General features: G+C 37.9%; 1 protein-coding gene across 1 annotated transcript in view; it reads left to right on the forward strand.

The window, feature by feature from the left end:
• LOC140242896 (uncharacterized) overlaps positions 1 to 24820 on the forward strand; it is a 101717-nt gene that overhangs the window by 67885 nt on the left and 9012 nt on the right. The window contains exons 3-4 of the mRNA XM_072322642.1: positions 5918 to 6146; positions 21758 to 21997. Coding sequence (XP_072178743.1) covers positions 5918 to 6146; positions 21758 to 21997 — 469 coding nt within the window. The remainder of the gene's footprint in view (positions 1 to 5917; positions 6147 to 21757; positions 21998 to 24820) is intronic.

Consider the following 24820-nt stretch of genomic DNA (forward strand, 5'->3'; position numbering starts at 1 on the left):
TCAAGCTGCTGGACAAGGTAATTTCAGCCGAAGAACTCGCCCGTAGCAACTTTCATGGTGGCGCCGTGTACAATGGGAAGGAATGGAAGACGAAGGAGGCGTTGAGAAAAAATGTGGCGTTTCGTGGACTCCTCATTCAGGCTGAGCTACAGTTTCCTGGACAGACAACCGGAACCAAGTTCTCAACTGAGCTCAGGGACGCGGTGAATGCCAAGTGCAGGAAGAGTGCTTTCAAGCTTGGGAGACAGTAGGGATTGTGGCTTGACGGATGACTATACTGCTGTACTGTACTGTACTTTACTTGTCCTCACGTAGACGTTATGTGGAAAACCCATCTTGTACATAATGCGTAACTTCAATGGATTTTATTAAGCAGCCGTCAGTCATATATATTACAATGTAGCATTCATAGCTTCGTAACTACACGAAGCTACCCAAGCAAATTGGTTTTCTTTAGTAAATTTGTTGGTACATAAAATATACGCGCCTGGTTTCATGTGTAATTGCCAAATGGATTACTTTTCCTACATATAATTTTATAGAATCAGTCAGTGTTTTCAGTTTGACACAACATCGCTCTAATCTCAATATATTTTCGCCAACTGAGATAATGTGACGCTGTCTCTGTCGCCAACGCCACGATGTTGCCATTTTGCTTCGCACAGTTTACGGGGGGGGGGGGGGGGAGTTGATATTGAAATACATGCGCTTTACTAATTCTGGCGTAGCATTTCGACTGACGCGAGTTTCAAACAGCATAAGAAAATATGTTGTGCGTTGAATAGTACTTAATTATGAAGTCATAGTATGGTGCTTCGTGTGCAATTATGTTCATATAATTAATGCTGACCGCATACAATAATTATGAATAAAATAAGATGACTATACTTGATATGTTTGTCTAGACTGTCGTGTACGAGTTCGTGTGCATAGTTAATGTTATGTCTGACACACACCCACTTTTAACCACGTATAAAACATAAATAAACCAGTACACAGGCACATACACACCCATACACACACATGCACAAACACACATACACATACATTATTAAAGTGTACAACATTTTGTTTAAAATCAGACTCGTCAACAACAACAAAAAAAAAAGATACATTAAAAAAAGTGGTATTCTTGACATTCGAGATGAGCATTTTCATACAAATATATATACAGGAAAATATAAATATACATATAAATATATATATATATATATATATATATATATATATATATTTATATACATATATACATATATATACAATATATATATATAAACGTATATAAATATATATATATATATATATATATATATATATATATTTCCTATAAGTATACAAGTATATATATATATATATATATATTTATATGCATACATTTTTCACAATTCCCATTGGATGTTGTACCTCAAGTTTCCCAACTTCTTGCAAGGCTATTGAACATTCTCTGTTTGTAGTTGTTCTTTGCTTGCGCGCGCGTGTGTGTTTGTTTATTTGTTTGTTTGTTTGTATTTTCTAATGCCACGTTGCATATTGATTGCCCGAATAATATGCGCGCTATTCATGTAGTTAAAACTTTTTTATTTACCTATGCCCGAACAACACAAACGGAAGTTAGTGTTTCCCATTGTCCGCTTTCAATCCATGCTTCTAAATTCTTCCTTCCTTGCTATACGTCCGACGCACATCGGATTGCCTTCTAAGCAATGAATAGATTCTTGAGCTACATACAGCTGCGTTTGCACCATGTTCCCGGCGGCCACGGCAGCCCCATTTGCCCGAAACGCAGTGCGCCGTGGGTAAATAACACATTCTCCTGTCCTCGCCCTCCCCCCCCCCCCCAATCCCGTTTCGCATTCTAGGCATGTTTGTTGCAGTCCACACCCCGGTGTTTGTTGCAGTCCACGCCCCGGTGATGAAATCTATCAGACGTTGTTCTCACTGCGTCTGGTCTATGATAGACTATAGTGCTTTCCGTCGCGTCCCGTTACGGACCGCTTCCAAGTTTTATACGGCCTCACATGTGTCGCCATATTTTGTTGCGTTCACCCCGTATTATCACAGCATACAAGATTGCTCATTAGCACTGGGACTGCAGAGGCATTTTTTCTTCTCTCTCTCTCTCTCTCTGTGTGTGTGTGTGTGTGTGTGTGTGTGTGACAGTTTACAAATCTGACACAGCATCCAAAGTAATCACGGCCTGTCATGCACGTTTGCATGAAGAAGAGGTGCTGGATGCTGTTAGAAATAAAAAAAAAAAAAAAAAAAAAAACACACACACACACACACCAAAAAAAAAAACAACAAAAAACAAAAACAAAACACACACACACACACACACACACAAAAAAAAAAACAAGCATACATACATACAAGCAGCTCGCTAAAGGCAGTGATACTAGCCCGGTATATCCGGGTGGGCCTTCACCGTGCAGTGGTCCTCGTTAATAATGGGGAAAAATACGAATGATAAAGAAAAGAAACACACACACACAAACAACAAAGCCTAAACTTTGCGATTGTCTCACGCACTAACATCCAACATTTCAAGACTCTTGAAGCAAAACATTAACGGTAACAACAACAACAACGACAAGAAAAATAACGACAATACTAGTAGGCGCAGTCACACTGGCAAAAGATCGAGAAGTTTAAGATCGCGATTACACTTCTCCAACTTTTGCAAGTCTGACCACGGCTAGTAATAATATGACAGTGACAAACACTTGGACGCTTCTCAACGTCTCGAAGTATTTCCATCAGGAAAGATTAAGCAGGCGCAAGCGCACAGGTGTTCATTGTGGCCACAGCCTTGGAACACTGACGAAATTGTCGTTGCTGTTTTGCACATATGAATATTTGCGCCTTCATTTTTGCAATATCACTTTTTCGCATATAATTAATTTCAAGGAAAATAAACTAAATACTTCATGGTTATATTTATGCGCGGGGATCTGTCTGCTAGCTGTCATACGGGCTACACGGCCTCGGTCAAAGAACATATTGGAATCATTGCGGCGTGATGATTCTAAATCGTATCTCTATTTCCGCCTAAAAAACAGTCAATTTTCGACGAATATCTTCCAAGATCTAATTAACCGAGGAAAGGTTCCACTCATCCCTTCATGGGGAAAGAAAAATCACATGAACAAAGACAGGGCTCCACACTAACTTTTATTGATTTTTATTTATTGGTGGCCCGAAAAGAAAATCTAGAAAGAAGATTTAAAGAAAATTTAAATCATAAAAGTTGATGCCTATTTAGGTGGTCAAAACTTACGCTTGAAATGAAAAAGTGGGAGCATTTGCAGACATTTGTAAACATTTGGAATTTGTTTTACCATGGTAAAGACCCGTTATTCATGGCTCGACACTAACTTTTTTGTTTGGTGGCCCGATGGGGCCACCAAAATCCTAAATTTCAAATTTTTGGTGGCCCGAGAGAAAAATTTGGTGTCCCGAAAAAAACAATAAAAAACATTAAAAGTCAAATATTTAAGTTTTATGATAGTAAGAATTAGAAGTTGGACATATCTACTCATAAATAAACTTCAACAAACTTGCAACACTCACTCTCAGGCACTAATTCAGTCCTTTTCATCCATCCTTTAAACAAATTTAACTGCTAATATCCGGCGCAAAAAAAAAAAAAAAATACTGACATACTTTTCAAAAAAATTTGGTGGCCCGAGGCAGGCCACCAAATTTGCCCTTTTTTGAAATTTGGTGGCCCGACTTTCATTTTTGGTGGCCCCGGGCCACCGGGCCACCGTTAGTGTCGAGCCCTGCGTTATTCATTTCTGATTGTGAACAAAATCATCTAAAATTTATTAGTATTTTATCAACTTACGGAGCCGAATGTTACCGTGTATCATTTTCAAATGTAAAAGCAAACAACCGACATTCATTTCAGCATATTACGGAGCTGAATGTTATCCTTGTTCATTTCCAAACGTGAAGCAATCATCCGCTGTTTATTTTAGCATCTAACTGAGCAGCATATTACCGTTATTCATTTCCAAATTTAAAAGCAAACATCGACATTATAATTTTTATTTTATTATCGTACGGAACCGAATTTTATTGCTGTCCACTTCCGAAAGGGAAATGAATCATCTGACAATTATTTTAGCATCTTACGAAGCCGAATGTTACCGTTTTTCATTTTTGAACGTCAAGGCAGACATCAGACATTTATGTTACCATCAAACGCAGCTGAATGTTACTGTTATTCATTTCGAAATGTAATAGCAAATATTTAGCATTTATTTTAGCATCGCATGGAGCAGAATGTTACTGCTATTCACTTCCAAACGTAAAACAATCATCTGACATTTATTTTGGCATCTTCCGGGGATGAATGTTATTGCTATATTTACTTTCGAAAGTAAAAACGATCATCCGACATTTATTCGATCATCGTACAGAATCGAATATTATTGATATTCATTCCGAACGTCAAAGGGATCATTCGACATTTCAGCATCTTCTTGTGGTGAATGTTATTCCTATTTACTTTCGAACATAAAAGCAAACACCACACACTTACTTCATCATCGTACGGAGTTGAATATTATCGTTATTCATTTCCGAACGTCAAAGCAAACGTCAAACATTAATGTTACCGTCGAACGCAGCTTGATGTTACTGTTATTCACTTCGAATTTTAAAAGCAAACATCCGACAGTTATTTCAGCATCGTATGGAGCAGAATATTACTGCTATTCACTTCCGAACGTAAACGCAATCGTCTGACATTTATTTTAGCATTTTCCGGAGCCGAATGTTATTGCCATTTACTTTCAAAAGTAAACATAAAAAACCGACATTTATTTGATCATCGGATACAGAGTTGAATATTATTCTTACTAATTTTCGAACGTCAGATAGATCATTCGATATTGATAACATCTTCCGGAGCTGAATGTTATTGTCATTTACCTTCGAACGTAAAAGCAAGGACATGCGTGATATACAAAATCACCGTCAAGATGAAAGTAGTTTTCCTGAAATTCTTATGTCTGTTATACCATTACTCATATGTCACTAAAACTGCGATCAAAACGAAAACATACACGCACGAAAACAGAGGGAAAACGCTTGTGAATTAACAATGTTAAGCTTTTTTGCGTCCTGTTTTTGCAAACGGCTATTTGTCCCAGAGAGCCTTTTCTCCGTCAGTGTATCCCAGAATAAATGACGGAGATTCAATCGCGTATTGACGCGTTCAATGGCGTTCCAGGCTTCCCCTTAATAGCCCTGTTCTAGAAGTGCCTCGTTGAGTAATCGCACGGCGGAACAAAAGCCCTTTGTTGCGCATCGAATTGCCCCGTAATCTCGCGTTCGACTTAGCGATACGGAGAACAATGGGCGTTCAGAACGGGCGAAGAACGGCGAAGAACGTCAGTGACTTAATTCCCTGACGCCTAATGTTTGCATTGCTTTTCGGTAATGTCTTTCATGTTTCAATTTGCATGGCTACAATTATTGTATGTCCAACTAAAAATCTCTCATCTTTGCTGTGTTGAAAAGACTGATGTATTATGATATTGTAATGAACTCTTCCCAAATCCTCCTGTGCCATCCCTTCTTTAGAAACTTTAAATAGTTTGCAGTCAAAACTTGACATTGAATTCTTGAGCGGAAAACCATTTTTGTCTGGACTATGAAAATAAATGAAACTGAATGAGATCCAGAATACAATATGTGCCTACTTGGGCACTGCATAATACTTGTTCTTGTTGAATCCGAAATTTGTATTGTACTTTGTACAAAAATTTTAAGTGTCATTGACCAATTATTTTCAGGATCCTTCCTTTTATACCCTCATAATTATCATTCTAACAAGTTAGTTTGACCATATTGCTCGTGGCTTACATTTTTTTGTTCATTGTTCTATGACCTGTATTTCTATGTGCAGTATTCCAAGCGAGACACACCAAAGAACACGTACGGCTGGCAACGTGCTGAAGTTGTGGGTGCCTTGGTCAACGCAGTCTTTCTCTTTGCTCTGTGCTTTACAATCCTTGTGGATGCAGTCGAACGCCTCGTCGAACGCGAGAACATCACAAATCCAACCCTCGTTCTCATCGTTGGAGGCGTTGGGCTCGGAGTCAACCTTATAGGCATACTTCTCTTCAGCTCCCACGGTAAGCAGATTACACGGGAAAACGTTACGTAATACACACGTATACCTGTATCAGGGCCTGACTGGCGACAGTGACTGCTCGAGTGTGAAAGCTTGAAAAACGTGGCCATTAGGTAACTTAAAACTCATTGTAGTAACTTGTTTGTCACAAGACAGTATAAGGTTACCTTGACTTGCTGTGTTTAAAGGCGTGTTTTGAAAACTTACCAAAATATCTTTCTCAGAAGGGAGAAGGCAAGGTATGACTGACCCAGGGTACCTTGTTCAGGATGAGGGAGGTGCCTTGTGTCGGAGAGAAGGTGACTTCTTACACATGTTAATCACCTATGCACCTTGCTTAGGGTGAAATAGTGACAAAATAGTGTGATGGTCTTGGCTATAGTGTATTCATTTCCTTGTTTCACCAGAAGCATAGCCAAAATTTGGAAATGTTGGGAGGAATGTTCAGGGTCATACAATAAGGAGACCCTGGGATATATAGTTAGGATGGCCGAGCCTTGATGCAAGTGATCATGAATAAGGAGCTGCAGTACATAGGAAAGATGTACATTGTAGGCCCCTAGGGTACACCTCGCAAAATAAAACTAAATGTCAGCAAACTTGGCCAACTGTTTTTATGATATTCTTCACACTGTTTGTTACTTGTGTTTGTGTTTGTTTTGTGTTTTTGTGTTTGTTTGTTTGTTTGTTTTTTGCAAAAAGTCATCCACAGTAATATTTAACAGGTCATCATATCCACAAGGGTTAATGAAGGTGCACTCCACCTGAGCTAAATCCAACTTCTATTAAAAGTGTCCTGTTAGATTTCTAGTCATCTTGCATTCATAGTGGTAGATAAATTGGCTTACAGCAGCAAGGTAATGTGTAGAGTTGCCTGTATCCATTTTTATGGCTCACGTTCTGCTATGCTAACAAGTTTTATCATCGCAAATCAAGGGCAGAGACAGTTGTATTCACTTCAGATATGGCATCACAAGATAGCATATGTGCACAATATAAATTTATAAACATGCAATATGTGCAAGCTAGGTATTTGTAAAATACTTTATCTCATCTGTGTTCAACCATTTTCTGTTTTGCTGAATCTTGGCAGAGCTTTGGAGTACAAAGGACATTTGTATGACCCTCTTGATGACAAGGTTCTATTAAAGCTTACAGCTGTTGCACTCTTAGCAGATGACCTTTAATGCTTTGCTTTTGTGGGACATGAAAAATGAGTTCTTGTTTGTTTCTTTTTGTTTTTTGGTTTGTTGAAAAAGACATTTTGTTATCACCGCTTCAGTTCTAGGTATAATTCCCATGACACATGTTTTGGTTTGTTTCATGTTTTTAAACATATTTTGGCAATAAAAGAGTTCCAAGTGTTTGCTCATGTGCCATTCCTGTATGCAAGTGCGTATTCATTGTGATGATGACGTAGACGTAGTACGTGAGTGCTCGCTCATTAGCCCTGCACCCGACACACTTGATAAACAGAGGAGAAGATTAAAAGTTTGTCGTATCTACCTTGAAATGATAAAATGATTATAAGAACAGTTTAGATCTCCAGTTTGCCCAAGTGAAGAATGTGAGTTGGAAGGGGGTAGTTTCAAAAGAAGAGTAGTTACATTACAAAGAGCTCAAATTACTCATCAACTTATGATCGCCGCTATCTTTTCACATTAATTGCATGTATCACCATGAATTAGAGCAGTCTTATGGCAGTATTGAGCTTTTTAGCATGCTCTTCTTTCTATAAGTTGAATGCAAGTACCTGTGATTATGAGGATTACACCCCTGCCACGCATCCTTCATTGACAGCTTTAACTTTACTGTATCCAATGATGGCTATGGTATTAATAGATACATAATTTACAAGTGTATGTGCTAATCCATGGTGCTGTATGGCTCAGCCAAGGCGAGACTGAATATCTTTATTATTTTGGTCACATGGTGTGGCACATTTTATCTGTGTTTGAGGGTCATTTGTATGAAGGATTAGAATCTTGATAAAGGAAGTCATCAATGTTCTTGAAAAGTTAGCAATCTGTCCCTCCTACAAGCAGTAGGTCAGATTTACAAAAGAAGAATTACAAGTTAAATTGAGTGCAGGTACAGGTCAGGTACGGAAATCAGGAAACAGGCTAAAATTGCTCAAGCACGTAAAGAGACAGTGTTTGATACAAATTTTGGACAGAGATGGCTTGTGCATGTTGAAATTTGCATCACAATTCATACCTTATATGTTTAATACATATTTCTCAAGATGCTGAAACTAACCTTGTTGATTTGTTTATGCAGACCCATAGCTCCAAAAGCTGCAAATTTGCATGAGGCTGAAAGGATTTTGGACAATTCTTTGTTTCTCAGGAACCTATATCCTTGCAAGCTAACTTTCTGTTCTGGACTTCCTGCTGTGGAATTCCCAGTGGTAGAATGCAGTGTGTGAAACACTATGTATAAGCATACAACAACAACAACAAAAAGTGTACATTTTATCTCGGAAAACACAAGTTGACCAGCAGGAAGGAGAAGAAATACATACAATCAAAGACCAATGCTCAATGAAAAAGACAACACACGCACGCACGCACACACCCACAGACACACACACACAAATATTCAAAGTTTCAGAGTTTAAAGAATCAGTAAATTTTTATAAATCATTTTTCTAGGGTGCCAGTTTTCTGGCAAAAGCCTGAAATCAGGCCCAGGTAGTATCAAACAAAGTTCAGGCTCTTTTGTGTACAAAGTTTCTTTATGTAGGTATGTTCATCAGGTCTTCCCTCTCATTCTTTCTGGCATCCCTGTATTTTTATTTTTATGCCTCCGCCACGAAGTGGTGCCGGAGGCATTATTCTTCATGATGTCCCCATACCTGTATTCAGGGCAATAGCTCCATAAAATGCACGAAGCCATTTATGATTAATCATAACAGCAAAGGCTCTACCACCCAGTGAGGTGATTCTGTATGCCCTGTTTACTCTGAGCTGGGCTGACTCGTCCTTCCATAGTCAATCATTCGGAAGAAGAAATATCAAATGTCGCAAGGCTGTTAAAGGGATAGTATAGTATTGGTTAAGGTGAGGCATCAGCTTAAACATTTTGCGAGATATTCAGAAACCACTCGAATAAAATTTTATGTAGCATACAATTGCACGGGGAATTGAAAGCTTATGTGATGAAAATTGTTTTGAAATGAGTGAGATATCTATAAACAATGTAAAACAAAAGAGATCGTAATGAAAGTCGTGGCATGTCATGTTTGATTAGGATTTTTTGTTTTTATATCTCATGGAATTCCTTATGTTTTTTCATATTTCATAAGAAGTTTCTCATCTCACAAACACACACACAAAAAACAAACAAACAAACAAACAAACTTGGACACCTGCAGCCTTTTAACCCCAAACTGTAGTATCCCTTTAACCCATGCAATGCGCACATTGCGCACACCAGAGTGCAAAGGGTGAAGACTGGGTCTGTCATACAGCATATTGACTATGCCTCATGTAGGCCTACACTGTACATTCCCGGTGTAGTAGGAAGTAATGTCCGTCCGGAAAAAGACTCCGGGGGACCTTATTTCCGGGTTCGAATTTAGGAAATAGTATCCTAGGACCAAATATCCGTTTCGCAAGGACCTAATCGCCGCCGAGGGGGATCGAATCGCCGGGTTTGTACGAAGAAGCCTATTCGGGGGACCAAATCGCCGCTGAGGGGGTCGAATGGGCGGATTTATACGCAAATTCGGGGGGACCAAATCGCCGCCGAGAACGGACTTGATCGGTGGGTTTAGAAGGACAAGCCTACTATTATACTGTAGTATTCGCTAACGTCAAAGTGCAAGGGACTTAAATCAGCAGGTCAGAAGGATGATTTGCCGCTGAGGTGTTGTTATTTGATTTGTTTAGTGGATTCAAGAAATAATAATATAACTGTTCCATAATAGTCCCTTCATGGTGGGGTTATTGACAAATGTGATTGCTAGCAGTAGGCTACATTAGAGTTAATGTTGGGAATTGGGCTCTTTTGGCATAGGGTTAGGTACGCTTAATAACAACACCCCCCCCCCCCCCCCCCACAAACTAGTATGATTCTCAGTGCAAGACCAATTATTGGCATAAAAAAGGGAAATCATCACCTTTTCTCCATACATGCATTCTATCAGCTGTTTCTCGACAGAAATGACAAATCCAATAACACTAGTAACATCCTGCACTAACAAGAAGGTAATACCAGGGGCCGCAGAAAAGAAGTTGATGCTATTCAATCCTTTGTCGAAATTATCTCACAATATAGGCCTGTTATCATATTGTCTTATATTCTATATACAATGTTATATTTACCTCATTCTCTGTTGCCTGAGAAATTGAAATGTACATACTATGTTTTTGTCGAAAGACGAAATAAACTTTGAATGAATTAAATCCATTTTATTGACATACAAATTATGGGCAAAATATGCAAAGAAGGAGCTGCCATGTAGGGACCTACTTCTAAGGGCAGTATAAATATCATATTGTCCATGAATGTTTTCACTATTTTTATTATTTTTTTTTTGCACTTCATCGTATAGGGAACAAACTGATTATCAGGTGTAGAAGTCAACGAAGTAGGAAATTTGTAAAGTATTTGCAAATAGGTTTCCCTTCTCTGCATGCTCCTGATCATATATACGGTATGATATCTTTTACCGCATAATCTGGACGAATCAGATCATGAACAAAGGATTATTCAATTCAATTTGATTCAATACATTTATTTTCATTCTTCGTTTTCCAACAAACATAAAACAGAATAAATCAGGAATTACATCATGAACATAAACATTCGCCTCTGCAAGAGATAAAATAATACAGTTTAACATAAGAATGCATACTGGCAAAAATGCAAAGTTATGTTTTAGTTAAGAAAACAAATTGAGAGGTCCACTAACAAGCTTGTATACTGTTAACCACTCAAAGAATCTTATGAATTACTTATTTACACATACTTATCACAAATATAATTTACGACAGGACGGAACAAAACAGGAGAAACACAAGACGTCTTGACAGAATAGATGGAAAGAACGGAAGGAAAAAAAGAAAAAAGAGAATGCCTATACACGCTGAACAAGGGAAATGGAACAGGGAATTGGGGTGCTTCAGAGCTCACAGCTCACAGCTGTGGAAGTATCATTATAGCTAAATCATTGCAAAATAATGAATTTAGTGACTGACTGATTGATGGTGTATTGAACCCTGAGGTTGATGAGACCTAGCTAATAAAGAAAAAAGATATCAGAGAGGATTTAACAGAAAGAATTTCAACTTGCACTTAAAATAATACAAAGATGAATATATTTTTTTGCTTCACAGCTTAATGAATTCCAAAATCTGGGACCGGTGTAAATAAAATGTATTCTGAGCCAATAAAGTTCTCAGGAGGGGTAAATGAAACTCATCGATTGCCTAGTGGGATATTTATGAAAAAAATGGTTCCGTGGGAACATTGAATTGAAAATATTGGGAAGTGCATTTGTGTTGTAATTAAACACAAAACTTGCCAAGATGAAAAAATAAAGGTACAAATCTTTGATTTTCAAAATCTTATATTTAGTGAATAATGGATCTGAATAAGAACGTGGCGGGATGCCACAAATAATACGAAGTGCTCGTTTTTTTTTTTCTTTTGTAACAGTAGTTTATCTAGCATAGTTTGATGGGCACTAGTCCGTAATCAAGATAAGGTAAAATTAGAGAAAATACAACCGCAACAAACAGGGTAATTTGATATGAAACTTGAGTCTATCAATGATATCAATATTAGTCGAAATTATGCGGCCTCCACGAAAGTTTATCGTCCATCGTGATACGTGCAGAGTCATCAGAAATAACCTATGCGTAAAGCTTCTGGAATTGCTAAAAAGCATATTACTCGGTTTTCTGGAGATTAAGTGATAATTCAGTAGCTCTTATCCACTGAAACACTTTTTCTTCAATTCGGAATTAACGATTCGAACGAGAGTATCTGGATTTTGGCGAGAAAAGAAAATATTTGAGTCATCAGCAAAGAGTATAAATGAGAGTATGTCACATGATCTGCAAAAGCCATTCATGTAAATAACAAAAAGTAAAGGTCCTCTAACAAGCTACCCTGTGGGACGCCACAATGAATCCTATAATAGACTTGAGTTGTTCTCGTTCAGAGTTATGTATTGTTTTCGATTTTGTAGGTAATTCCTGAATCACTCCAAGGCCTTCCCCCGTATTCAATAATAAGACAATATTTTGTGAAGTAAAATGTCATGATTAATTGTATCGAAGGCCTTGGAGAAGTTCAGGAAGATACCAATAAGATGAGAATGATTATAAATAGTATGCGCGCGGTGTGTGGTCAATAAACTTCAAATGGACATGAACGGTGCTGTGTTTCTGACGAAACCCAAATTGAGAATTGGTTAAGAAAATTCATTGTTCTTGTAAATATTATGAACCTAAGACCCTAAGAATATGAACTTAACCAGGGAGGTGTCTCACCTCCCTGACCTAACTATTATAGTGTTGATGAAGAATTCAATAAGTGAATACATGTATTTACAACATGCATCTTTTTCACTTCTGCCCTTGATGATGATGATAATAATAATAATAATAATAATAATGATAATGATAATAATAATAATAATAATGATAAGCTCTTATATAGCGCATTTCAGACTTGAAAAGAATTTCAATGCGCTTTACAAACAAACAAACAAATTATACCATGATACAAAATGAAGCAACAAAAATTACAATTTACCAAGCACAATATATTACCCTACAATCACTATTTCTTAAATATACGTACATTGAAGGTCAGAGCTGCCAGTACTACTGAAAAATGACTTCAAGTTTAACAATCATAGGCTATTTCGTAAAGATAGGTTTTGAGTTTTTGTTTGAAATTGTCTATTGGCATCTGACTTCTAAGTGGGTCTGGCAGAGAATTCCATAGAGTAGGTGCAGCAAAAGAAAAGGCCCTCTCCCCATTGACTTTGTTCGAATGGAAGGTACAACAAGTAAGTTTCGAGCAGAGGATCGGAGACATCTAGTAGGCTTATATGGGGTTATGAGTTCTGCAATGTAGTGCGGGGCTGTTCCGTGTAGTGCCTTGAAAGTAATGAGGAGGATCTTGTATTGAATACGATATCTTATAGGAAGCCAGTGCAGATCTTGAAGGATTATGTGTTCACGTTTCTTGGCAAGTGTAACAAGGCGGGCAGCGGAAGGTTGATAAATATTAGCACATGAGAAACGGCTCAAGGTTTATTCACCCCAACGCTTTATGGTACCATACCCAAGAAATAGCTCGAGCAAATCTTCGCTGACAAATAAAACGAAATTTAAGGTCCATAAAACGGGAATTTCACAAGCAGATATTGTACTCAAAAGCAATATGTAAATGCCTTCATTAAGTCTTCATCAAATTACCATTCAAAAGTATTACGGATTGTGGGAAAGACACAAAGAAACTGTATAAAGCTGTTATTGCTTTAACTTTTACCAAAATACCTCACTCATGGTGATCAGACTGAGCTTGAAAATTGTTTTAATCAGAATTTTGTTGGTAGAATCCTGACAATTCAACAGTCTTTCCAAACTTCCATCGTACAGTCAGATGACATTGTCTGTGAGGCCAAGTAAGAATTGAGTGAGTTACAGTATGTCACTATAGATGGTATAGAACATTAACTTATTAATCAAGAACTCACCAAACAAATCACGTGAACTAAATACAATCCCAACAGACAGTGGCGTATCGGTGTGGGGGGCAAGGGGGGCACTTGTCCCGGGCGCCACTTCTTCGGGGCGACAAAAAACGAAAAAAAAAACAAAAAAAAACAAAAAAAAAACGAAGAAGAAGAAGAAGAAAAAAAAAACCCTCGACCCAACGGGGGGGGGGGGGGGGGGGGGGGGGGGGCAGTAAACCAAATCAAATAAGATAAAAACAAAACATGATGATGACGCGGATAAAATGACAATGTATATTGTGTTCACACATGTCATTTTATATTTAACAGGCAAAATGTTTCACGTAGCAGCGGCTGCAATTTCTTTTATTCTGAAGAGATCGCCGATTGGATCAAAGGAGGGCGCCAACTGTTTCGAACATGGGGGGGGGGAGGGGCAAAAAAACAAAACAAAATAAGAACAAAACGTAATAATGACGCAGAAATATACAAATTTCGGCTCACTCGCTCGTACTAATTCAGAGGATTTTTTTCAAGTCCTCTGTTTGTTGGTATAAATCGTTATCTATAACGCCGTCACTATTATTATTTTGACTAGAATTGTAAGATTTAATAAGCAAAAATGACAAGAATTCCATGTTTTGTAAGCTGGAAAACAAAAATTTTCGGCTCGCTCGCCTAATATCTGTCATAAAAAATGTAAGAACAAAACGTGATGATGACGCGGAAATAGGGCCTATGCAAATTTCAGCTCACTCGCGCGTACTAAGATGGAGTATTTTTTCAAGTCCTCAGTTTATTGGTATAAATTGTTATCTATAAGGCCGTCACTATATCTTGATTAGAATAAGCCAGTTCGTAATTACCTCATTTACACATTGGTACAAATGACCTTTCTTTTTTCTCTGCTGGTTAGGCACTTCACTCGTTTTCAAAGGGGGCATAATGCATAAGCGTGCCCGACGTAACAATTTATGGAATTCATGTTTTGTATTTGAATGCAATGACAGCCTATTTCCTTATAGCGATGACTGCGAAATAACAGTCTTGTTGTCAGGTGGATGTGCTGGCAAGCCTCATCTATATAAGGATCACATGAATAATTATTGCATCACGGATGCTTATCTCAATGAATTTACAAACCAAAATGCCTGTTGGTAAAAATGACCTTTTTCTGCTCATGCGCAGAGTGTAATTACGAACTGGTCTATTGTAAGATTAAATAAGCTGAAATGACAAGAATTCCATGTTTTATAAGCTGAAATACAAACATTTTTGGCTCGCTCGTTGCGCTCAATCGCCAAAATTTATTACATTTAAATCACCCTCAAAAGACCTCAAAAGCATATGATATGAAAAAGCATAAAGTCTCTATCGGGATGGGGTTTAGGTTGAACACTTTTTCAGAAATTAGGGGCGCAGATTTTCGCGCTTGCCCAGGGCGCCGTTTTCCCTAGATACGCCACTGACAACTGATTTGGTTCAGAATTGTAGCACAGTTTTGGTATTATACCCGTTATTATAAGAATCACAAACATGCCAGCCTGAGATAAGGTGTATTCCCACAGGATTGTAAAAGAGTTGCTATTTATCAAAATTTAAGAAATAACAATAGGTTTGGAGTTTCTCTGAGACTACCGTCTAATCTCACTTTTATTCTTTTTGAGTAAACTGCTTGAAAGTTGTTGTTTTCTCAGAATTGACAACTATCTGCAAGATTGGTTTTCTTTTATCCATTTAGATCTGCAATTTAGCCTGGTCGAATGATGTGGAAACACTGCTAGTCAATTTAACATACATTATTGTGCTCAGAGAATTGGATCATGGGAATATCACTGTTGTTATCATGCTTGATATGAGCTCAGCTCGTGGCACAGTAAATCACGCTATGCAGACTCAAAGGTTGAAATATTTGGGTATCGAGGAAACCGTCCTTGATTAGTCCCATTTCTCTGAACAATCCCAGTGGTACGTCAGAATCACATTTGTTATTTTACCCCTGGTCATAAAGCTACTGCACAAGTTTGGCAATGTTTTATGTACCAAAGCCAGGAAAGGGTATTGTTGGAAGCCCGCTATCTTTTTTTACTTGTGCACAATAAATCAGTGAAGTGTATTTCGCTAACATTGTAGTAGTTATCATTGTTATGCAGATGATATAAAAATCTTTGTGTCTTAAAACCTATACTACGTTTACCGTGTCATCCGCCAATGCAAAACTGTCTTGAAGAATGTTTCCCAGACCTGAAAATCTAGTTTGCATCCAATGACCTTAAGCTGACTAATGGTAAAGCTTAATTTTTCTTATTTACTATTAGATTCAAATGACATGCTAAGTAAGAACGACTATCACGAGAGCGCCTTATGTTCGCATTGCTAGCAATTTTACATCATTCCATCAAAAACAGTCCGTTATAGGTGTTATAGGGGTCCAGGAAATGTCTTTTCCAAATCATATTATTCAAGTTCAGCGGAGTATTAGATATCATGCAGTTGCATAATTCAAGTTTCATAAAAAAGATATTCTCTAAATCCGCAAAATGAATGTTTTTTCTTTTTTTTTTCTTTTTATATTTTCTCATTTGGATTTTTTTTTTCGAATTTGCTGCTATGTAATCTCCACAGGGAGATGTTATAAAACTTCAACAATACCAACATTATTCCTCCCGCCTGTCACAAAAAAAAAGTTTGATAACATATCACCAATCTTCCGTTCTTTACGTTGAAAAAAAAAAAATATCATTTTTAAGATTCTGTTATTAGTACATCATTCAGTTCACTCTCTTTCCCCGCATACTTGCAAGTCTCTGTACGATTCCCAAATACACATTGAAGCGGAGACGAAGCCTATACGTTCTTCATGTGAGATGCACTGTCCATTCTAATACCAAGAAATTAACATGGATGGGGATCGCTCTCTCTCTCTCTCGGTCATAGGATCATGCAAACTGTAACATATTCCACTGCGCCAACTTCCATCTACAGGAACATTCAAATCTAAACTAGGGACGTATTACGTGTTGAGGATTACATATAACTGCAATCCATGATATATATTTAAAAAAAAAAATCTTGTCAGGGATTATGTTTCCTTTTTTTTTTTGTCATTTACTTCCCTGTTGTCATGTTTTGTACATGTAGGCCTAGGTAATGTGTGTATATTTTTCTTTCTTCCTTCCTTTTCAAAGCGCCTTTGGCACCAACATTGAATATGTGCGCCATACAGAATACACGTAGTGACTGCAGGTGTATTATCATTATTATTTTTTCCAAAATGAATTTCACGAAAGTCGTACCCATGGTGGCATTCAGAATGCAGACGTAGAACTTGTGAAACGTTGCATGGTAATGGGGATGGGGTTAACTTTGAACCCCCCCCCCCCACCACCACCACCACCACCACAGTGTAAGCACCACTAAATAAAACAGAAACATACTCAAGTGATACAACGTGTACATACCAATAATAGGACGATTTTCTTGCCCAGCAAAAATAGGAATGTGTGGGACTGAGTGTTATGTAGAACGCAGCGACTTAAGTCACCACGTAAGTCTGGAATCAAACACTAATATTCGGATATGAAGTGTAATTTTGTTATCCAAATCACATCAGAACTTCCACTCAACTATTAATAGATACGGTCATGGTACCAAACAGACACCACTTGAAATGTAGATTTAAAATGATTAAATTTCGACCCAGTGTCCTGTACTGTCGCAGTACACATCGGCCACTGGCGCTATCGCTGCTGACAGAGTTGCTGTGTGTGGGAGTAGGGACACTATTTCAGTCAGTGTTGAAAAGACCTAGGACCATATCGCCGGTTGAAATCAGGATATCACATCCTAAGACATTAAATCCTGAAACCTGACACGGAGATTTGGTCCCCCGGAGTGTTTCTCCAGGGGGGACATAATCGCCTACTACACCGGCTACTTTAATAGACTCTGAAGAAAGCTATGCAAGTGGAGATAGTGTGCAACTAACTGCTAGTTACCTCTACCATGGGAGGAGGTTATGTTTTTGTTACCATTGGTTTGTTTGTTTGTCCGTATCCGTGTGCAAAATAACTCAAAAAGTTTTGCATGGATTTGGATGAAACTTGCAGAAAAGGTTGAGAATGACACAAGGAACAGATGATTAGGTTTTGGTAGTGATCCGGAAATTTTTATGGGTTTTATGAAGGATTTTCGGTATTTTGCTAGGTAGGGTCAATGAACTTGGGAGTAGGTATCCATACGTGCACTAAAGTGCGTGCTCTATTTTCTGCTGGGGCGAGGCGCACCGCGCATCAACGGGTTTATGACGTAACAAAGGCTTCTATATTGGGAAATCCAGCGATTTTTCAGTGGGTGGAAATCACTGATCTCTATAATGTATGGAAGAGCAAGATCATCGGTGGAAAGTAACTGCCTGGCGGAGGTCTGCGCTGTCAGAGTGCTTTTCTAGTTTATAGATAATTTTCTTTTCTTCTGGCAAGTTGGTCACATACACAATATGGTGTCAAGGAGGTATTGTGATACACATACTTCCATGGTAGTGTCAAGTGCTATGTCAAACCAACCTCAGTTTGTGCACTGTTGGCTATGGCACAGCTGTCTCATGATAAGTATGTCTCTAACATTGCACAGTATGTATTAAAGGCATAATTTACCATTTGCAGATGAAACAAAAACCCAGCATCAGTGCTTTAAAATAGTTCTAAAATGTGAGTTAGGGACAGAAACAACCACTGTAAAAATTTGAATCAGTATAATTGATGTTACATTGTAGGTATTGTTAAATACACAAAATGTGAACAATAGTTATAATAAGAATGCTTCCAGACTAAACTGTCTACAGTTTTGGTTTATTGAGATATATGCTGATATCTCCTTATATTTAAGGCTTTATTGCGAAAATTTCATATGGTACATGTAGGATGTGTTGTGATACAACAGATCTACACATATGCATCAAATGTGATATCTTGAACATTTTTAAAATCACTGCTCCTAAAGGTAAAATGGACCTTTAACTTGTCAGTTGTACTGTCACGTGTACAGTTATCTTGTAATCAGTGGTATGAAGTTGCATGTCTGGTCAGGATGAGTAGCCCTATGGAATAACATGCAGCCAGAACAATAAGCCTGAAGAGTTGAGGTCTCATACTGAATTTCAACATTCCTTTTGCGATCTGGATCGTGTGAACCTAAACCGTGGGAAAACACACACATTTTACAGTAGCCAAATTCAACTCAAAATGTTATGAAATAATGTGTGCTTGTGTTTTTTCAACACTTGGCAAGAGAGGATCACATCTCTGGTTCAAGGACTTGAAAATCATTTTGATTGTATGTGGAAGAATACTCCAATTATTATTACTTTTTTTTTTTTTGGGGGGGGGAGGGACAAATCTTCAATTGGGTGAGGCTGGTATGTGCACATATTGTGCAATGTGACCTACAATGTCTGTGCAGACTTAAAGGCATACGATGTAATTTGCAGAAGAAACAAAAACCCAGCATTAGTGCTTGAAAATAGTTCTAAATTGTGAGTTAGGGAAAGAAACAACCACTGTAAAAATTTGAATCCGTATAATTGATGTTTAAAAGTATTGTTGAATACACAAAATGTGAACAATAGTTATAATAGAAATATTTCCAGACTAAATCATCTACAGTTATGGTTAAATGAGAAAGATATTGATATCTCCTTATATTTTGGGCTTTTTTGGAAAAATTTTATATGGTAGGATGCTTTGTAACACAACAACCCTACGCATACAATTGTATGCATCAAATGTGATATCTTGAACATTTTTTAATCACTGTTCCCAAAGGTAAATAGGACCTTTAACCTATCTGTATTTACCATTTTTTTTTTTTTATGTTGCCACCTAGTGTACACTTGTAAATATCACTTGAGAGAAATAATATCATATTAAAGGAGTTGCCTATGGCTGCAAACTTTCAAATGCAGTGAGGGGATATATAGACTTTGTGTCTTATACGCATTGTAGTCTTGTGGTCACTTAACAGCTGAAAAAGTAGAAACTGTAAACTCACACACGCAAAAAATATCTCATACGGGATGGTACAATTCTGGTTGAAATGGGGCTTCAGATTTCCAGGTTTTTAGCTCACCTGAGCTGAAGGCTCAGGTGACCTATTGCGATCGCTCTCCATCTGGCGTCCGTCGTGCGTAAACTTTTTACATTTTCATCTTCTTCTTGAGAACCCCATCATTGATTGATTGGATCTCAATTTGTTCAAATGGGCACCATGCCCCACCTGGGTGGCGTGGCCCCCAGTGGGGCCCAAACCCCCAAAACTAAGGCAGCTTAAAAATTTTTCTTCTCTAGAACCAGAAGTGATAGAACTAAGAAATACGATGACTTAGTACACTAATGACTGTAGTTTCAAGTTTGTTCATGGCGGAATCAGGGGTGGGGAAGGGTCCTAATGGTGCCTAAATTGTACATTTTCATCTTCTTCTTGAAAGCCCCATGATGAATTTTCATCAAACTTGGCAGGTAGCATCCCTAGGGGGATAGAATCTCAGTTCCTTCAAATGGGCACCATGCCCCACCTGGTGGCTCCAGGGGGCCCAACACACCCTCCAGTATAGGAATCTTTAAAGATTTTCTTTCCAGAAGTGATTGAGAGCTAAGTTGAGTCAGTATATTGATGACTTCTGTTTCAAGTTTGTTCATGGCAGAATCAGAGCTAAGTTAATACAATGAGTCAGTATATTGATGACTGTAGTTCCAAGTTTGTTCATTGCAGATCCAAGGCTGCCCCCCCCCCCCCCCCCCCCCCCCCGGTCCTGGAGTGGGGGGGGGGGGGATCCAAATGCGTCCCGCAGCTCTTCAGAGTAAACTGATTTATTCTTCAGAAGGACAAGAAAGTCTCTTGACTGATTGTTTGTTTTCATGGGCCATATGCTTTTAGTAGAAAGAGGTCATGTCCAGACTTGTTACTTGGGTCACTCACAAGAATTGATAGAGACTAGTGAAATATTTTCTGCAGTCTATCATAAATGAGTGTCAGAAAAGCAAAGCGAAGCAAAAGCAAATGCAGTGTTTCATATAACTTGAAGTTATTCGCAAGTGAGGAGACTCTTTGTTACCGATCAATGAGATATATACCGATATGTATGTCTTTTTGATCATATTGGCCCTTGTTCTGGAAGGTTACATGCATCAATGTCCTTACTATTAAACCTACATTGTAACAATCTTTTGATGGGGTTTGCACAATTAAACAAACATTGCACTTGTTGTTAATTGCTAACTACATGGTCTGTGCAAGGGCCTGATATTGTTTATATAAAGTCGTGTCAGTGGGTTTATACGTGTAAACTTTACATTATGGCCACGCTGTTTGTTTTCATAAGGGGGTAGAGGGGGTAGGGCAGTGATCAATGGCAGATAAAATACTTCACAAGTTCTGGTCCAGTGCAATGACACACTAATTCCTTCTTTATGATTCAATTATGCAGATAATGTCTGCATTACGTGGTTGTAAAATAGCAGAAGGACCAGAATAATATGCGTTATTTCAAATCGGCCAATATCCACATCATGACCAGACTGGGGAGTTCGTGAACACAATTCCAATATATAGATCATTTCCAAGGTGCAGTCAAAAGGTCACACTCCCCCCCCCCCCCCCCCCCCCAATGCAGAAGCATCACTTCTTAAGAGGGGTGTGTTGTCCAGTTACCATGACAACTATCCATGTTATCTAGATGGGCACTCATAAAAAAAAAATAAAAATAAACCAGGAATACATACTGTAGTACAGATTCCTTCAGAGTTTGCTCAAATGTAAATTGTCCTCATTATTCATACTGTCACCTATACAGATAATTTGGAGATGCATTTGTGAAAGAGGTACCGGGGTTGAATTTGTTGCATTTTCCGTCACAGGCATGAGCCATGGACACAGCCACGGTGGGAGTAGCCACGGACACGGCCACGGCCACGGCCACGGGCACAGGAGCAGTGAAGTTCGCGTGGCCCTCAATGAACCGGAAGAGAACGAGGAGGCCGTTCGGGCCAATGGGGTCGGCGACAGAGGTCCTGAGGAAGGGACGCCGGACGTTGAGACCGGGCTCAACACCAGACACTCCACCAAGAATAAAAAGGAGAAATCGCCCAGACAAACTGGTTGGTTACAATGATTTTCATTAATAGCATCTGTGTTAAAAGTAAAGATAGTATGTGTGCTTATTTTATTTATTTCAAGATGATTTAAAGGCACAGTTTACCATTTGCAATGAAACAAAAACCCAGCTTTAGGGCTTCAAAATAGTTCTAAAATGTGAGTTAATGTTAGAAACAACCAATGTAAAAATCTGAATCATTATAATTAATGTTAAATATTGTTTAATATATAAAATGTGAACAATAGTTGTAATAAGAATGTTTCTAGAATAAACCATCTACAGTTATGGTTTATTTAGAAAATTAGTGATATCTCCTTATAGTTCATGCTTTATTGCAAATTTTTTATAGGGTAAAATGTTTGTGACACAACTGACCTACACATATGCATCAAATGTGATATCTCGAACATTTTTTTTAAATCACTGCTCCCAAAGGTAAACTGTACCTTTAAAAGATGCACTATCAGCCTCAAGACTGTTATTCAGTGAGTCTGTATTTCAGTTGACAGCTTGAATAAAACAACAGAATATGATACAATAAAAACAAATAGCATTCATTTCATTATATTTTATTTCTATCAAAAGTACAATATGAATAGTACAAAAAGAACAATATGACATTTGCACATTAATATATAAATAAAATCAGTGCATCTCTTTTTTACGATAAAACAAAGCATACCCTGTAGCAAACTGTAACTGAATTATCTGGAGGAAAAGTTTTCGGAAATGGAGGGAGCTGCTGAAAGCCCTAGCTTGTAGAATGCAAATTGGCCAGAAGAAGCAGGGGAAGCAAAAATCAAATCATCCGCACATAGCCACACACATGGACAGAAACAAAGCAGGTGTCTTGCATAGGCATTGAAAGAATAAACAGAAGATCAAAGTGGACAGGAAAAAACAGGGACAAGAGGGAAGAGGGCAGGAAAAGGGGCAGAGGGGGAAGAGGTCAAGGGTCAATGCCAAAGCACACGAGACCCGGGCTTACCGAGATATCCACTGTATATGAAAAAACTGTGTTGTATTGAATGAGTGAAGCAAAATTATTAACACTGAAACAAGGAAATAAATTTACAGCTGCCAAAAATGCAAATCCCCAGTGATATAGGAATTTTAAAGAAATTTCTTCGATTTTATTAAGTCTTGGAGCGTCTTTTATGCTATTATCAAGTGATTCCAGAATTTAGGGCTGGCAAAAGAGAATATGAATTTTGTAAAAATTGTCTTTGACAATGGCAAATGAAATTCATTAGATTGTCTGGTAGGATATGAATGGACAGTTTTGTTTTTAATAAACAAACATAGAGTTAAACACAAGAGGGCAGGAATAATTTGTTAGTTTGTACAAAAATTGTCCTGAATGTAAACAATTCAAGTCATTATTTGTTTTTAATTATTATTTTCTTAGAATAAAACATTTGTATGCATTTCCATGATTCATTACAAACAATATGAAGAGCTTTGTTCTGCAGTAATAATATTCTTTCTAAATATGAGGAATATGTGTTACCTCAGGTGAGTATGCCATAATTCAAAAAAGGTAAAATCAAAGATTAGTATAGCATTAATAAAAACGTTTGTAAGAAAACAAAATTATATTTCTAGAACTTGTGACAAATTGAATCAATATGTAAATTCTACCCACAAGCATAACTCTAACCGTTATCCTAATCCTCACATCAAACTAAACCTAAAACCCTATAGATTACAACCCTAACCCTAAGTCCTTGGTGAGAATAAGAGTGGAGCAATTGTTGAAGGAGCAAATTTCTAGTGTCATTGTAGTGTCAATGTCAAATGCTGTTGATGTATGAACTCGTGTTATTTTTTTTTTTTGGGGGGGGGGGGGTAGGAGGGTGGCAGCCGAAAACTTATAAATTCACCTAGAATTTCATCTCACAAACTTGTACAGTTTTCATGTCCATTGTTGTGTAGCATGCGGTTAGTGTTCCAGATAAGACAAACATGCAGAATTGCTGATTTCTCAGCTAGCTTTACCCAATGTACATGCTGTATGTTAATGCAAATTATATGTTATCTCATACAAATGACAGATCTAAATATATTTGTCCTTCTACACCACCCTGTGTGTTGGTATATGGCTTTGTGGCAGATGACAGTTGTGTCAATAGCGAATCGTCCTCTGGCGTCAAGAGAGCAAACAGCTCGAAAAAATATATGCAGGTAATACTGCTCATGGAAAAGGGTCCATTGATCACTAATCCCTAGAATGACCTTTGCCCTTTGGAGTAGACAATGGTGTTGGCGTTCTGAATTTGACCTTACAGCCTTCCCCATTGTGTTCGGTCGTTGTAGCTATCAACTTTTCTTGTAGGGAATAAAAAAAAAAAAAACAACAATTGCACAGTCCAGTAACAGTACACTTTACAAGAGCTGACATTGCACATACCAAGGTCTTTGCTCTGATACCTCGTCGTCTGTAAATATAAATTTTTTGATTACAGATAAGGACATGCCAGTATGTGAACATGTAAAGTTAGTGAGACAAATACACAAACAGCACACCCACAAGTACACTCGCACATACGGCGGCACATGCACAAATGCACTATACAGTGCATGGGTCTGAAAATGTCCTTAATCTCAGGTGATGCTCGGGGTATAACCTGTTAACACAAAGTGGAAACTGATTTGTTTTAATAGTAGAGGGTAAATGAATTTGTATTGGTATGGTAGTGGTATCTTGCTATTTGTACTTTGAATGGGCTCATCAGAAATATAGCATGGAGATCTATATCACAACTCTTTATTCAGATGTCTGAAAGCTGTGGAATATTAGGATGGTTATTTGAAAGAGTGGTAT

Source organism: Diadema setosum, chromosome 19 (genome assembly GCF_964275005.1).
Source record: "Diadema setosum chromosome 19, eeDiaSeto1, whole genome shotgun sequence".
NCBI classification, from domain to species: Eukaryota; Metazoa; Echinodermata; class Echinoidea; order Diadematoida; family Diadematidae; genus Diadema; species Diadema setosum.